The sequence below is a fragment of the Cetorhinus maximus genome, chromosome 5 (assembly GCF_964194155.1).
Source record: "Cetorhinus maximus chromosome 5, sCetMax3.hap1.1, whole genome shotgun sequence".
NCBI lineage: Eukaryota > Metazoa > Chordata > Chondrichthyes > Lamniformes > Cetorhinidae > Cetorhinus > Cetorhinus maximus.
Window position 1 is genome coordinate 30,515,122 of NC_135883.1, and position 17,048 is coordinate 30,532,169.

Here is a 17,048-nt window from a genome sequence, read left to right on the forward strand (position 1 = left end):
TGATAGTGCAAATAGAAATAAATAAGTACGATCTGATAGCCATTACAGAGACATGGCTACAGGATGACATAGGTTGGGACCTGAATATTGAAGGTTATGTGACATTTAGGAAGGACAGGAAGTTAGGAAAAGGTGGAGGGGTGGCTCTGTTAATTAATGATGGTATCAGCACATTAGAGAGGGATGACCTAAGTTCAGGAAACCAGGACATAAAAGCGGTTTGGGTTGGGATGAGGAATGATAAAAAGGCAAGAAGTCACTTGTGGGAGTGGTGTACAGGCCCCCTAATTGTCACTACACAGTAGGACAGAGTATAATAGAAGAGATAATGGGAGCTTGCCAGAAAAATACAGCAATAATCATGAGGGATTTTAATCTACATCTAGACTGGAAAAATCAGACAGCCAAAAGGTAGCCTAGATGAGGAGTTCATTGAATGTTTCCGGAATAGATTCTTAGAACAGCCAACCAGACAGCAGGCTGTACTAGGATAAAAGCAAAAAACTGCGGATGCTGGAAATCCGAAACAAAAACAAAAATACCTGGAAAAACTCAGCAAGTCTGACAGCATCTGCGGAGAGGAATACAGTTAATGTTTCGAGTCCGTATGACTCTTACTAGACCTGGTATTGAGCAACAAGAAAAGATTAAATGATAACCTCATAGTGAAGTCACCCCTAGGAAGGAGCAATCATAAAATGATTGAATTTTACATTCATTTTGAGAGAAACAAGTGCATACAACACTTGTATTTTAAACTTAAACAAGGGCAATATGAGGGCATGAAAGCAGAGTTAGCTAATGTGAACTGGCAACTGAGGTTAAGGATAGGTCAATAGAGGTTCAGTGGCAGACATTTAAAGGGATATTTCAGAATACACAATATATATATTCCAATGAGAAAGAACAATCCCAAGGGGAGGGCCTACCATCCGTGGTTAACTAAAAAAGTTAAAGACAGTATCAAACTTAAAGAAAAAGCATATAATTACGCAAAAACGGGTGGCAGGTCAGAAGATTGGAAAGAATATAAAATACAGCAAAGAATGGCAAAAAGATTAATAAGGAGGGAAAAATTAGAGTACAGAAGAAAGCTAGCTAGAAATATGAAGAAAGTTAGTAAGAGTTTCTATTGAAATTTAAATAAGAGGAGTCAACAAAGTAAGTGTTGATCCTATAGAAAGTGTGTCTGGGGAATTGATAATGGAAAGTATCAAGATTTAAAGAGTATTTTGCTTCGTGCTTAGCTATAGAGGACACGAGTAACATCATAGAAATAACTGTAAATCAGGAAGTGGAAGGGAGGGAGGAACTGGAGAAAATTACAATCACCAGGGAAGTGATGTTGAGCAAATTGTGGGGCTGTGGGCTGACAAAATCCCCAGGTCCGGTTGGACTTCACCCTAAGGTCTTGAAAGAAGTGGCTAATGGATTAGTTGATACATTGTTTTTAATTTTCCAAAATTCCCTAGATCGGGGAAGGTTCCATTAGATTGGAAAATAGCAAATGTAGCTCTTTTATTCAAACAGGGAGACAGAAAGCAGGAAACTACAGGCTAGTTAGCCTAGCATCTGTCATAGGGGAAATGTTAGAAGCTATTATTAAAAATGTTATAGCAAGCCACTTAGAAAAATATGAGGTAACCAGGCAGAGTCAACATGGTTTTGTGAAAGGGAAATCATGTTTAACTAATTTATTGGCATTCTTTGAAGGAGTCACATGTGCTGATGATAAGGCGGAACCAGTGGATGTACTGTACTTAGATTTCCAGAAGGCATTTGATAAAGTGCCGCATCAAAGGTTATTGCAGAAAATAAAAGCATGGAGTGTAGGGCTAACATATTGGCATGGATAGCAGATTGGCTAGCTCACAGGAAGTAGAGGGTTGGCATAAATGGGTCTTTTTTTGGTTGGCAGGATGTGACAAGTGGTGTGCCACAGGGATCAGTTCTGGGGCCTGAGCTTTTACAATTCATATAAATAACTTGGATGAAGGGACCGAAGGAATGGTGGCTAAATTTGCTGACAACACAAAGATAGGTACGAAAGTAAATAGTGAAGGGGACATAAGGAGGCTACAAAGTGATATAGATAGGTTAAGTGAGTGGGCCAAGATCTGGCAAATGGAGTATAATGTGGGCAAATGTGAAATTGTCCATTGTAGCAGGAAGAATAAAAATGAAGCATATTATCTCAACGGTGTGAGATTACAGAGCTCTGAGATACAGAGGGACCTGGGTGTCCTAGTGCATGAATCACAAAAGGCTATTATGCAGGTACAGCAAGTCTAATAAAATTTTATAATTTATTGTGAGGGGAATTGATTACAAAAGTAGGGAGGTTATGCTTCGTTTGTACAGGGCACTGGTGAGACCACATCTGGAGTTTTGTGTACAGTACTGGTCTCCTTATTTAAGGAAAGATGTAAATGCGTGAGAAGCAGTTCGGAGAAGGTTTGCTAGACTAATACCATGAATGGGCGGGTTGTCTTATGAGGAGAGGTTCGACAGGTTAGGCCTGTATCCATTGGAGTTTAAAAGAGTAAGAGGCGACTTGATTGAAACCTTTAAGATCCTGAGGGGTGTTGACAGTGTGGATGTGGAGAGGATGTTTCCTCATGTGGGAGAACCTAGAATTGGGGTCACTGTTTAAAAATAAGGGGCCGCCCATTTAAGACAGAGGGCTCTGAGTCTTTGGAACTCTTCCTGAAAAGGTAGTGGAAGCAGAGTCTTTGAATATTGTTTAAGGCAGAGCTACATAGATTCTTGATTAACAAAGTGGTGAAATTTTATCGGGGGTAGGCAGGAATGTGAGGTTGAGGTTACAATCAGATCAGCCATGATCTTATTGAGTGGAGGAGCAGGCTCAAGGGGCTGAGTGACCTATTCCTGCTCCTAATTCATATGTTGGTGGGTTTTGAAGATTTCCCACTGTTCCTCAATGGTACCCTACCTCAGTGCTACTTTGAATCCCTGGAGAGGGCCAGCCGGAAACTGTCTGACATGTCCTTGTTCATCAGTTTCTCCATTGCAAATGGCCATTGTGGTTTCGTAGCTGCTGCCTCCAGACCCTTCATGAAGAATTGGCAGGTTTCCATGGTGGCAATCACGCTGTGAGCAGATCTTTACGCTCAGAAACATCATAGAGCAGATCCTAGAGTATCAGCCATTTCCCCCAAAAAATTCATTTTCAAAAGAAGTGGAATTATGCTTGCATCAATTAATCAGAATCAAATTTGATCTCAATTAGAATTTATACATTATCTAGTGTTAAGCAGTGCATTAGAGTCAAAAGCAACAAATTTGGACTGAAAAAGCTTTTGCAATACAGCACAGCAGAAAATCAGAGAGCATGCAGATGATGTTGCTCCATAAGGTCTATTGAAATCAATTAAGTCATGTTATATGAGAGCAAATATCTGTTCAAAATATTAATTCATGAGTAAATTGTTGGCACAGTGTATTGGAATATTACATTTCATTGCATTATCATGGTGTGGCAGGATATACATTTACCATCATTACCCTACACAACCTATTCTTAACTTCAGCTATGCCATTTAGGTGAACATTAAGTGCACTCTAGGAGGTAAGAAAATCTGAGATAGACTCAGTAATTTCAGACTGTTCTTGGGTATCTCCTTGCAGCCTGTCATAGAACAGCATTTAGCCCTACATACAGGTTGTCATGAATGCTGAACTTTACAAGACTAATATGTTAGAAAATGTCCCTTTAACTTAAAGTTAAACAGACAATTCTGAAAACAGGGATGGTGAGTTGCTGGTAAACATCTCAGTTTGAAGAAATGCCCATGTGATCTCAGGTTTCCACAGGGAGAGAAACTCAAATAGAAAACCATTGAGGTGTTTTTTTAGAACCTTTTCACAGGAACTCACAGAACAGAAGAAAAGCTGTGGCTGAGATGCAAGCAGCAGGGGGAGAACAAAAGGCTGCTGCTGTGGAGAAGCCGGGAAAATTGCTTGTGTTAAAGACCAAGCAGAATGCTTCAAAGGATTCAGTTTCTGTTCAAATAAAGAGAACAGAACAGATGGGGCTCTTGAAGATTTAGGAAACAGAATTGTCATGGTGTGCCTTGCTGGTGATAATCAAATCTGGAAAACTCAGGCCGAGTGGAATGGTTATCAAAGGACACTGAATGTTTCGACCTGGTGTGGCAGGGAGAGGTGAACCTTTGCTGGAAAGCTGGGAGTGACTTTGAGGCTTCCTCTAACGCTACATATCTGCCATAGTGTGGCATAGAGGAAAGGCATTTTATAAGGCATACTTTGGCTGCTTTAATTAGTTAAATCAAACTAAAGAAAAAGGTTGCATGTTAATTAATATTTGATCTATGTTGATTTTAGTTTGTTTACCACAGTAAAATTTGGATATGACATCTTGTCTATCAGTTTCTTTCCATTGGCATCTGCATGATCTCCAGCGCTTGACTGCGTCTCTTATTTCCTGGTAACTAGAACTGAATGCTGGTATTCAAGGTGCAGCCTGAAACTTGATCATTAACTCCTATGAATTTTATTCTACTCTTTTGGCTACATTGTTCATCATCTTATTGACTTTTCTGATTGGTAGGACATGTTTAAGTTATGTACGAATACTCACTCATGGCTGAGGACCTGAAGATTCATCCATCCCTATTAATCAATCTTGGCCAACTGCCTCCACTCTCCAGTAACCTAAAAGTCCCATGAAATATCTGTTGACCTCAGTCTATACCCATGCACATAAAATTTACAATCGCATTCCTAACCAGTTATTTATTCCTTTTGAAAAGAGCTCATCAATATAATATTAACTGCTTTTTCTGGAAATGTGTTTTTTACCATCTTTGTGTGTTCATGGGAAGGGCGGGTGAGACGAAACTCTCAATCTGTAGTTTTACCAGAGGTTTTGTTTCAATGTTAAAGATTTGGATTAAACACCTCGTTAGTTTTCTTTTCACTAATGAATACAAGTTCAGTTCTACAAATCTGCCTTTGTAGTTTACGGCTGTAAATCCAGGAATCATGCTGATTTTTTTTTCATACAGGAGAGGAAACCATTCTGGAGTATCAACTTGTAACAAATGCCCTTGCATTGCTCAGAGCCCAGCAAAATTTATTTTCAGTAATCACCAGTTCCAGTGACCCTGTGCATCAGCTACAACTGCAAATTGAATTTATGTAGCAATTTTCATGTAGAAAACATCCCAAGGTGCTTCGCAGGCATGTAATCATAAACATAGCTGCTTAGGTACATCTGCCAGTGATGGGTGAAGGGAGAAGGTACAAAAGGCCAAAGTCAGAATGAGAGAGTCTGCTACAGCAGGAGAAAATTAGAGATAGGGATGATCAAGGTCAGAAAGGCCTTTTAAACATAAATTTTTATCTTATGGCATTGGTGTATTGGCAGTTATTGATTATGGATGAGGGCTTCAACAGATGGACTAAGGCAAGGAATCCAGTTTTATTCCATTGAGTGGGTAGAAAGTAATGTTAGGAGCTGGCCATTCCTAAAATAGGTTTAGCATTTTACTCATTGAAAATTCATGAGAACTGGATGATAATAAGAATCTCAAGGATATGTAATTTCTTATAAACCTTCAGTCCACTCAGTAAATTGTTCCCTGAACAGACTTCCTCTGTAAGGTTGTCCTAATAGCCTTGGGGGTCACCAGCAAGCAGAAGTTTGACTAGATCCGCCATACCTTGGCTACAAGAGCCAAGCAGAATCTGGGTACTCCATGATAAACAACTCATCTCCCAATTCCTCAAATCCTTTTCATATCTGCAGGACTCATGTGAGGGGTGTGCTGGAATATTTGTATAAGCGCAGTTGTAAAAATCTAGAAGCATAAGACCATCCACTACAGAGCAGTTTGCTTGATTGGTGCCTATGGACACGGGACTTGGTGTTTACTCCATTATCACTGGTGAATATTGACTGTGGCACATTCTATCTACATGATGCGCTGTAACAACTCAAGATTACTTTGTCAGCACGTCCCAGTCCTGCAATCTTTACTAGCAAAAAGGACAAGAGCAGCAATGTCATGGGATTATCACCTGCTCAAAGTCCCTAGAGACTTTCCAGGGGGTCCACTCAAGGGCGAGAGAAAGAGAAAAGCACTTAGGGAGAAAGGAAAAAAAGGCAAGCACTCTCTTTGCATAAATTAACAATAGTTAGAGCTAGTCCCATACAAGTAGCTGACAAGAAGCTCCTGAATACTGGCCCTTCTTCATGGTGATGGGTGCCTCGACTGCCATGGTTTCTAGTGGTAAGTCTCACATTCACTTTTGCTGAGAGTGGAGTTGGGAGGCCAATAGCTAGTGTGATACTAGGATGCATTCAATTTGGATTCATGCAGTGAACAAGTGCTATCACAATGCTGTTTGACCTGCAGGGTATTTCCAGAATTTTCTGTTTGTATTGATCTCTCTTCATTTGATTCATGCAATTGTGGAAAAGCTGGAATTTTCTATGCTCCAATAAAGTGAATTCCACGCATGATTAAATAAACTTTGAAAAAGTGGCGGGGTTTGCACAGGTCTGTAAAATATTCCAGAGGTGGTCACGTTCAACATATACTCTGTTGAATTGGAGGGAAGGAAACTCATATGTTTATGGGATTTTAAAAGATTTAAAACAGTAACCTGCTTTCAGCCTCTTAAAAATCTAAATATAATGAGACTGGCGTTGATACAGATTGCCCCAGTTATCTATTTGTATGTGAACTGATTTCCCAATAATGGCATATATAGCCAATATAACCACATTAAAGAGAGTTCCATTTGGCCCGCAATGGAATGTTAGTCGTCATACTTATCCTTTATCTCTGGTTTGTCTGGTCTGTCTCATCACTGTCTACATCAGTGAAATGGTCTACAGGCAGCACTTTCATTATATAGTATCAGTATATAGTATTATAGTTTTTTTTAAGGGAGGATGTAATCCATAATTACTAATCCATTTGAAAAAGGCTCCCTCACCCAAAAGGCTTTTAGATCCAATGTAGGGGTTATGGTTAGATTTGTGTGGCCAACAATAAAACTGGTTTAGGCTAGGTACAGCAGAGATAGCAGGAAGGAAGACTGGTTCTCTGGAGTTATTTATATTCTAGAGTCTCAGGTATTTGATTAGCTCCCTGATTATTCAGAGACAATTCCTCAATCAAACTGCCTTCCTCTGCAGGGAGGGACACCTAAGATTTCACCAGAGGGGGTTGTGAAAAACTCTATTGTTGACCGGTAAGCATCCCTCTCTAGGTCTCCCATTCCTCTTAACAAAAAAAGCTATCCTGATTCACAAGGTATTGCATTTCTTCATGAAGCATGTTTAGATGGCTACTACATATTCTAGTTCCCGCCTGTGGCTGGTGCAGAATAACTTCATTAAATGTTTGGTTGTGTTTGCTGCCATGACATCTGCAGGAGGCACATTCAGCATACATACAATCACAGTATCTGTGATGTCACTGCCAGCCACAGGTAGCTGCCTGCATAAAAGAATAGGACTATCCATAATATTGAGAAATAATATTTAAATGAGTGCACCATCAATAAAATGAGCTTTCTCTTTTCACAACAACTAAGGATTGCAGCCTTCACAGAATATTGAACCCCAAAACATCCTGAGATTGTGATTGCAATTGGCTTGCTGCCCTACTGGACCTTGCTCCTGACTCCTCACTGCCTCCCTCTCACTTGCAGCCCTGCACACTCGCAGGTAGCAAGTGGGATAGCGAGTGGAGAGGTCAAGGGTTGTGAATGGGGCAGCAAGCAAAGTGACAACTGGGCACCGAGCTAAGCAAGGTGCCGAGCAAAGTGGTGAGCTGGGCCAGGAGCAAAGCAGTGAATAAGGCAGCGAGCATGCTGAGCAAGTGGGTGGCAAACGTTCAACGAGCACACAATAATGTCATCAGCGGCACCGCACAGGTGTCTAGGGGTGGAGTGGGTGCCACCTTCCTGTTCCAGGCGTAGCAGTACCTAACTGCTGCAAATCCTTTACATTATTGCAGGAAACTCCTAGCTCCACGAAAATAGTGGGGGTGACAGCCACCTCCAAACTCTCCCCCACGTCTTTACCCCTCAGAACCTAGCTGCGAACCGGCTCTGCGTAGAAGTCATCCGAAATCCCTGCTGTGCTGCATCGGGATGTCCATTTGATATTCACAGCTCATCGGTTCCATTCAAGTGTAGCCCGAGTCTCAAAACTATTCCAGCTTCTTTGTTCCTGGAACAGCATGGCAGCTGGAGCACTCTGCCGATTACAAGTAAATTCTACCCAATGTTCTGAAGAAGAGTCATACAGACTCGAAACGTTAACTTTGTCCTTCTCTCCACAGATGCTGTCAGACCTGCTAAGTTTTCCAGCACTTTTTGTTTTTGTTTCAGATTTCCAGCATCCGCAGTATTTTGCCTTTACCTGCTACTGGTTCTGAACACTTTGTTGGAGATCAAGCCCAGGTTTAAGTTTCTGCGTTATTTTGTTCCCAACATAGTCAGGATCAGAAGATGAATGCAAGGTACCACTTCTCCAATTATATCTTCTCTGCACATTAGAGGCAGGGTCTCTGTTTAAAGCTAAAATATCATACTCCATCTTTCAGTTTTATGCTTCCACCGAAGTTGCTCCATAAACATTTTTAGACTGGGTCCAAGGCATTATCAAAATACTAAGCTTTAATTGTTAAAGGAAAATGTTTATCAACCCAGCTAAACACTCTTTTCAATGTCAAAAAGCTATAAACCAAATGAATAAAAAAAATTATTTGTCACAATCTTGTTCTCCTACTGTCTATGCACGTATCTGTTGTTTTGTTGACAATGCTCATTTATACTTCTAGCTCGATGTAGCTTTCCTATTTGACTCTTCCAATAAAGAGGCCCTTATCAAGGAGGACATACCGGAAATTCTGGTGCGTCTTGCACATGACTTCCAGAAATTATAATTAAATTATTGCAAATTCATGCACGTGTGAACTTTTGAGATGCGTTCCTGGGGAAGTCAGAAAATGATTACTTTAGTATCGTCGGATAGTTAAGGGCAATTAGCCTCCAAACTATATCAAATGGAGTTGGTTTTTAAAAAGAAAATGTGATTAGAACAGATGAAAAGAACTTGAAATCAGTAAATGACACCAAAACCGTGCTTATTTTCTTAAAGTTCCTGGAGCTGCCCGGCCTGGCCCCAGTCGTGCGGAAAAGTTACAATAAGAGTAAGGAATTTTTCAAAGCTGAGTTTCAAAGTTGAAGGAAAAAGATTTAATACCTAGATCCTGGGGCTTTAAGCAAGTGGTCACATACATCACCACTCAGCACAAACTGAAGACACATTTAACACGTGGCTTCCCCAAAAGCATTCAGCATCAACCACGTTCCTAAAGTGTCCGTCAGGAAGAATTAACTTGCATTTATGTAGCACCTATTATTTATTATTATTAAAGCATGTCACAACCAATGGTTGCAGGAAGGATGCAGAATGATGAAACATATTCACCAGTCAGGCAGTATCAAGCAGAAAATTCCACTGAGGCAACCTCCTTGATGAGGAGATGCAGTTTTGCTGGATTATACAACTGGGAAACTTCGAATGTTATTACAGAACTATGTAGAAATATGCATGATCAGCTGATAATCTGCTACATTTGTTACAAGTTGTGTCACAAAAATGAATAGTGATTGATGACCGATTATATACAAATAATCACTATGTAAAAGATTTTAAGTTGAGTGGGTTCAGCTTTGAGTCATAATTATTGACAGGTATCAGGCTAAACTGACCAATATTTAGTTAGATTATTGCAGGGTCGAAATAATGAGACAAATATATTACCACAACTATTTATTTCAACAAGTAGTTACACAAGAGACACCAGCTTTTTCCACAAGTACTGGTAACAAATACCATATATTAAGATATTTTGACATTAAACAATGTGATATTAACAGCCCAATTCAACAATCTCATTGAAAAAAGTCGAAGAATACCATTATGTTTATCTAACCACGTTGGTAACAGACTGACTGTCAAAAACACAAGTCACAGGTACTGCTCAACCTTGGCATACACAACTAAAATCAGAGGATTCACATAAGCAACACTAACACAACAAATCAATACAACAGTAAAGCTAATATTCATATTTAACAATATTTGAACAAATACAGTGCAATAAATACTAACCACATTTACAGTTAGAACTTGCATCATGACAAATACTACAAAAATTACAATCACAAGATATGTTAGCTCAGAATCACAATATTATATGATACAGAAACATTAAACAATATCACTGTCATATATTACTAATACATATACCATCTTGATAGAATTAACCTAATACTTTAGGTATGTGCAAATGAAACAAAGCATGAAAGATGTGATGTCAGAAAGATAGCCAAATGCAAGAATATATAAGAATGCAACATATCTTTGAATCACCATTTACCAAACAAACCTTCAACAAACAACTAACTTTCCTTTACAGGATGCTCTCCCGTTCTTCCCCATAGGAATCATTGGGACCAACTGGATGTAGCTCAGATGAGGTGCTACTCTTTGTGTGCTTGATAAAATTTGATGGAGCTTTAGATGCAAGGCCCCGTTTAATACCTGAACCTCGTAGGTTGTCATTCTTGAATGAAGCTGCATATGTGTCATTCTGGACTGGTGATCTGTCCAGAGCTGAGCTTGCTGTAGGATGGGCAACTCGAGGTGCATTCTTTACTAAGTGCTCAGGGTCACCGGCTGTTTCTCTGAATTCTTTTCTCTCATTTTCATCTGCATTCTGTAGCCTGTTAGAAGGATTGCTGTTGTTATTCAGTGTTTCTGTGCTTGCTGTTCTGTTGATGTTGGTTACATTAAACATTTTGTGAGAGACAGGCCAATTTTCCTCCGGACTACTGGCTAACAGACTGCATTCAGAGGTGGAACCAGTAGGGCTTTTCTTATCTTCAGAGCATATAGACATACGAGCAACACTTGGGTCTTGAAGACCACTTAAACTGTTAGGTATACTTCGTTTATCTCTGGACTGATCATCCTCCAACTCTATTAAATTAGTCTTCTCCAATTGGCTGTCTTCTGTTTCATCATGGAGAGAATGGTTTGGTGAACTCTCACTGGATCTGACGCCGGAGTCTGATGAATCCTTTTTATCGAGCATAGCATCAGAAAGATATTCTTTCGATTTGATCAGGGATCGGACAGCTTCATTTCCACGTTCAGTGGAATTGGTTTGTTTTTCATTTTTCCCTTCTGTCTTCACACCTTTAAGAAGTGGGTTATTATCACCTTCTTCTTGACCCGATTCATCTTCATCGCTGGGTAGTTTCCGATAATGTAAGCCTTTCAGTGTTAAATCTGCTCCTTGGAAGATATTCACCCTGTCTGAAGATTTCTTCCTAGAGAGAAGCTTGGTTGTTGAAGGATCTGGTTTTTCATCTTCTTCAGTGATGGGATCCAATAGCGATGCATCAGATGTAGAAACAGTGGATGATGTATAATCTCCAAGGTCACCCATAGACGACTTGCTTCCGCGTGGAACAGTCTCTCTCTTTCCTGCAAATGATTTTTTATCATCATATTGCTTCTGCTCAGCATCTTTCTCCAACGTGGGTTGAAAGGGAGCTCCTGGCATGCTTTTCCCCATAAAAAGTTGACCAGGATTGTAGGGTGCAGACAGGTTAGACTTGTCAGTGCTGGCAATTGTGGAGGTGGATGGATCATCTAATTGAGCCATCTGTGCAATATATTCTTTATAGGCATCTCTGTATTCAGCCTGCTGCTTGTCTGTGAGTCTGGAAAGGTCATTGGAAGATTCCAGAGAGTTGATACTTGAAGCACTTGGTGTTCTTTGATGCTGTAACTAAGAAAAATACATTTATCTCAAAATTTTATGAATGTACTTATCGTATTAATTAGAAATCAACTAAGATGCTTACTCTTAAGTTATACCTCATCAAATTCCAAATGTTTAGATGTGTACATGAGTCAACCTCTCAAAAACATGGAGCAGCTATGATTCTTTGCATAGAATTGGTTCCTCAATCATTGTTACATGATCTGCAACTGAATACCCTAATAATTCTTGGGATAAATGCACTCTCTTGTAGAGCTGAGTCACAAAGAGGTCAGAGGACCAGTCTCTGGTCTGCATTGAATTATCTCATTTCAGCCAAGGCAGTGGTGAGTCACCAAAACTGAACTTAAACCCCTTAGGCAGGCTGTGGGTGGGTGTGGTAGGGAGGATTTGTGGAGGTGCTCCTACTCCTGATCACAATACTGCAGGTTTGTTGGAAAGTAGCATATGTGATTGATGACATTTAAAATTTGTTTACAGTGCCCCCATTCTGAATAGCTTGCCAACTGATCAGGCTCCCACATGTTGAACAGGATGCTAAACTGGCTAGGCTCATATTTGACGAATGGCTCTTGGGTATGGTTAACAGGAGGTTGCTGAGCCATACAGAATTATTTTCCACCATGTGCCAATGCCTTCAGGAAGCAAGGAAATGGAGAAGGGAGGGGACCTGCAACTGACAAAAATCAGACAAGTTTAGCCCAAAGCATCTGATCAATCCTTACTGTATCTAGTTTCTTTTAACGCACAAGTACTATGGCATTGGCAACACCTGGTTTGTTGTTGCCACTGCCATCAAAACTTGCACTTTAGTGAGTGATCTATCTGTGCACTGTGCAGCCTTGCAAGCCCCATATATATGCAAATGCAATACGAGGCAGAATTCAAGGAATACTTTGGCTTGCAACATAAAACTTTCAATTATTAAAAAATAATTTAGATCAAGTATGTGAGTTATTAAGTTCACTTTTGTCAAGGAACTATCATATTTTTCCAAATATTATTGTGGGATATTTTAAAGCAGGCTTGTGTGTGTGTGTATGGTTGTGTGGGGCTAATTAAATTAAACTAGAGATGGTTAGACTGCAAGTTTAAATTATCAAAGAAGTGAGGTGTAAAACAGGCATCTGAAATGGCGATGAATCGAGCTAGGGTGAAGTCAGTGTGAATGAAATTTGCATTTTTAGAAAAGTGGAAAGGTGTTTGATTTTCAAAGGGACATGTTTAATAAGATAAATAAGGCAAGGTTATTACATTGGTTTTTTCCAAAAGTGTTGGCCATAATGATAACATGAGAGATTTTTATATTCTGGGAAACTTATAAAGACAAGTGGAAACAATGGGATTTACAGATCAAAAAGGGAGAAATATATTTAAAGAAGGATGGAAGGCTATGTGAGGTACGGCCATGTGAGATCTTGAAAGGTGCACCGTGTGAAAGACTTGGGGGGAAAAAGCCTCTAGCCACCCTACAGAAGTTTGCTGTTCCAGTAAGCAAAGTTGTGTTAAAAGCTTTTGGAAGTTCATTGTCCATTGGGTGCTTGTGGTAACATTGCTGGATGATATAAATTTGGAATCTATTTGAACTGTTGCCTTAAAGGGCTATGTAGTTGAGAGTCTAGTTAAGTAGAAATTTTGGGAACTTATAGCTATGTAACTGTAATCTTGTGTGCGTATAAGATTTTTTTCTTCTTTTATTAATAAATGTTTTAATTTAATCTTTAAAATCTCTAAAGGTAGTAGTGGACTCATTACTTCTGACTTCAGTGCACAAGCCTTTTCATAAAAATACGAATTACAAAATTGTTGTGATAGCGTGGCCAAGTTTCCCTTGTGGATTTGGTCAGCCTGGCAAATACCACCTCCATATCATAACACTTTTCTCATCTCACTTTTCAGTAATTTAGAAATGTAATAATTTGTATATCTATATTTATTTCCAAACTATATTCTATTGGTATGAAGCTATTCCTTTCCATATACCTGCTTTCCTACTTTCATGAAATTGCTATTTTTAAATGGGCCTTTATCAATATTTTTAATCTGTGTTTTAGTATGTTGTTTAGTGGAACATATAATGCAATATACTTCTATGTTGTATTAAATTGCAGATGTGAATATAATTGCTTTCCAATATCATGGAGTAAGCATGTGCTTTCTTCTACGTCTTGACATTAAAACTTTCAGACATAACCAGCACATTTAAGTTAAAATGTTTCAACATGCAAATCCTTTTATGAACTTTAAAATTTATTTAGCTAGTGTCATAAAATTATCTGCTATAATGGTCCCAGTAATTAATGAGAAACACGTTTAAGTACTTTGAGAAAATCTTGTGAAATCTTTTGTAATATTAAGCCATTTACTCTCACATTATCTTCCCAGCAGGGATTTTCGGAACAAAGGGACAGGGGTAGGCTGATCTTTACCTCAATTCCATTTATTCACTTTTTCTTCATATACCTTGTTGCCTTTAACTAACAAAAATATAAATCTTGAAAGCTTTAATTGCCCTAGCATCCAAAGTTTTTTAGGAGATAGAATTCCACAACAGTGCATGTGGAGAAAAAGTGCTTCTGATTTTATTTCTGAATGGCCCTGCTCTAAATTTTACATTCTCTCTCCTTATTCTGGATTCCCCCACCAGAGGAAATAGCTGCTCTGTTTGTATTCTATCAAATCATTTTACTGTTTTTAACATTTCATTTACATCACACCTCAGCCTTCTAAATAAAGGGATATAACCCAAGTTTATGCAACCTGTCCTTATAATTTAATCCTTTAAGCTGTAGTATAATTCTGCTGAATCTGCATTGTACCAAAGGGCAATTCTATCCTTCTTATGATGTGGTGCTCAAAACTGAATGCAGTACTCCAGATGGGATTGACAAAGGCACTGTATTGCTGAAGCATCCCTCCCTACCCTTTGTATTCCATCCCTCTTGAAAGAAAGTGCATAATTTCATTAGCATGCTTGATTACTTTTTGTATCTGTTTATAAGCTTTTAGTAATGTACATACTGGACACTCAAATCCCCTTGCCCCACTACAGTTTTTAAGTCTCTCACCATTAAGGAAATAGTCCAGTGTATCCTTATTGGACCCAATGTAGATTACCTCACATTTATGCATATGAACTCCATTTGCCAGAGTTTTGTCCATTTATTCAATTTGTATGTCTTCTCTTAGAAGGAGGTGGCATTTCAGGGATTCAGCTGATCCAATACTAACCTGCCAACTAGAATTGCTGTGTCTTACTGGTTCTTCAATATCAACAGCTCTCAGTTCCTCAAAGCTGAAAGTTAGGCTGAAGGCTTCTTGTGGGGAATGTCCAGGAAGTTCGGAGTTTCCTGCATAATCACTATTTGGTACATGAAGACCAGGATTCTGTGCTGGCACATTTTCACCAACAGTTCTCCTTTCATCTTGAAGTGCCTGTGTATCCAAGTGGCGCATCTCAAAGACCTAGGAGAAAATGAAACAGATAAAGCACATTTATTTGTTTTCTCAATGGGATATATGTTCAATTATTACAGGAATACAGTAAAAAAATTAAGTTTAATGGAACAATTTAACTTTATTATCTATCAAACAAGATTTAAAAAGGCATATACAAAACAGAGCAATCAGAAATATGTTTGGGTTTTTGTCACATATAAAGCACTCTTTTTCCTGCCCATTCAAAAGAAGTCCTTTAAATATACAATACAGGAAGAATAGCAATTATTTTATATTTCTTCATAGAGCTGCAAATAACACCATGAACAGATGAACAATCCCTTTAAAATGCTCCTTACTTCAGGTCTTGTTTTTGTTTCCAAGAATGTTATACAAAATACACACACACAGGCCGCAAATCCGATACCAATGCTTGACTATTGTAGCTTACAAAAGCAAAAGCACATTCAGAATTATTAAAAAAAAGAGCCGATTAATTTTGGCTTGCACTTAAAACTGGTGGAGTTTTCCTCAAGTGAGGAGTCAAAGTCCACTAAGGAGAGATTGACTGTGGTTAGTGATTTTGAATCCAAGTAGAATATTTAGCGTAAACCCAAAAAACATGACAAGGGCAAGCGACAGCAATGTCTGTGGGAAAGTAGAGTCCTCAGTCAGCGGAGTAAAATGGTGGTAAAGCAGATGGATTATTTTGAGCAGAGGAAATGGGAAGCGGAAAGTGAAGAAAAGTAGGTGAACAAGGCAACAAATGAATGAAAGAAAAGCAAAAGTAGCTTGTGAGATTGGTTGTCAGCAGCAGAGAAGTTAGAAGAAATATTAGAGCCTAAAGAGTTTCAATGTTCAGCTGATAGTATTAGTTATGGTGACTAAGAAAGGAGTTGGTTTCATAGTGAAAACAGGCAAATCTGAAGCCACTGTTTAAAAATGTTGCAAAAAAAACTTTTTGAGTGTGACAAAAGTGACCTGACACCCAGGTGTGACCATGGATGAGATGGAGGAATAGAGATAGAGAGGTCTTAGATGGAAGGATAGAGATAGAGAGGTGGTTGCAGAGCTTAGATCCTCAGCACCTGAAGGCACAGGTACCGATGGTGAAAAGAAAGACTTGCACTCAGATAACACTTTTCATGGCCACCAGACTTCTCAAAGTGCTTTAAAGGCAATGGAGTATTTTTGAAGTGTAGTCACTGTTGTGTATACGAAACGTGACAGCCAATATTTTGTACTGCAAGCTCCTACAAACAGCAATGTGACAGTGACCAGATAAATCTGTTTTCGTGATGTTGATTGTGGGATAAATATTGGCCAAGACAACAAGGATAGCTTCAAAATAGTACTGTGGGATCCTTTATGTTCAAATGGGCCTCCATTTTAATGTCTCATCTAAAAAAAATGGCACCTCTGACATTGGAGCACTCCCTCAGTGCTGCACTGGTGTGTCAGCTTTAGTTGCTGAGGTCCTGGCGTGGAACTGTGTGATTCAAGAGGTGAGGGTGCTACCAACTAAACCACAGCTGACACTTATGGTCAACATAATTATGATCAGAATGATGGAGCAATTAAAGCTAAGGACATTCAACAGGCCAGAATTGGAGAAACACATATTCCGGAGGGTTGTAGGGCTGGATGAGATTACAGAGATAAGGAGGGCGATGCCACAGAAGAATCTGAAAACAAAAATGAGGATTTTAAAATTCAGGCATTGATCAACTGGGAGATAAATACGAG

At 39.1% G+C, this 17,048-nt stretch overlaps 1 protein-coding gene across 4 annotated transcripts in view; it reads right to left on the reverse strand.

Moving 5' to 3' along the window:
- Positions 1-9,826: 9,826 nt before the first annotated feature.
- Positions 9,827-17,048, reverse strand: part of LOC144680554 (kinase D-interacting substrate of 220 kDa-like) — a 184,260-nt gene continuing 177,038 nt past the window's right edge. For all 4 annotated transcript variants that reach the window (XM_078541658.1, XM_078541655.1, XM_078541657.1 and 1 more), the window contains 2 exons: positions 15,096-15,329; positions 9,827-11,870 (listed from right to left, as the gene is read on the reverse strand). In XM_078541658.1, coding sequence (XP_078397784.1) covers positions 10,485-11,870; positions 15,096-15,329 — 1,620 coding nt within the window. In that variant the 3' untranslated portion in view covers positions 9,827-10,484. The remainder of the gene's footprint in view (positions 11,871-15,095; positions 15,330-17,048) is intronic.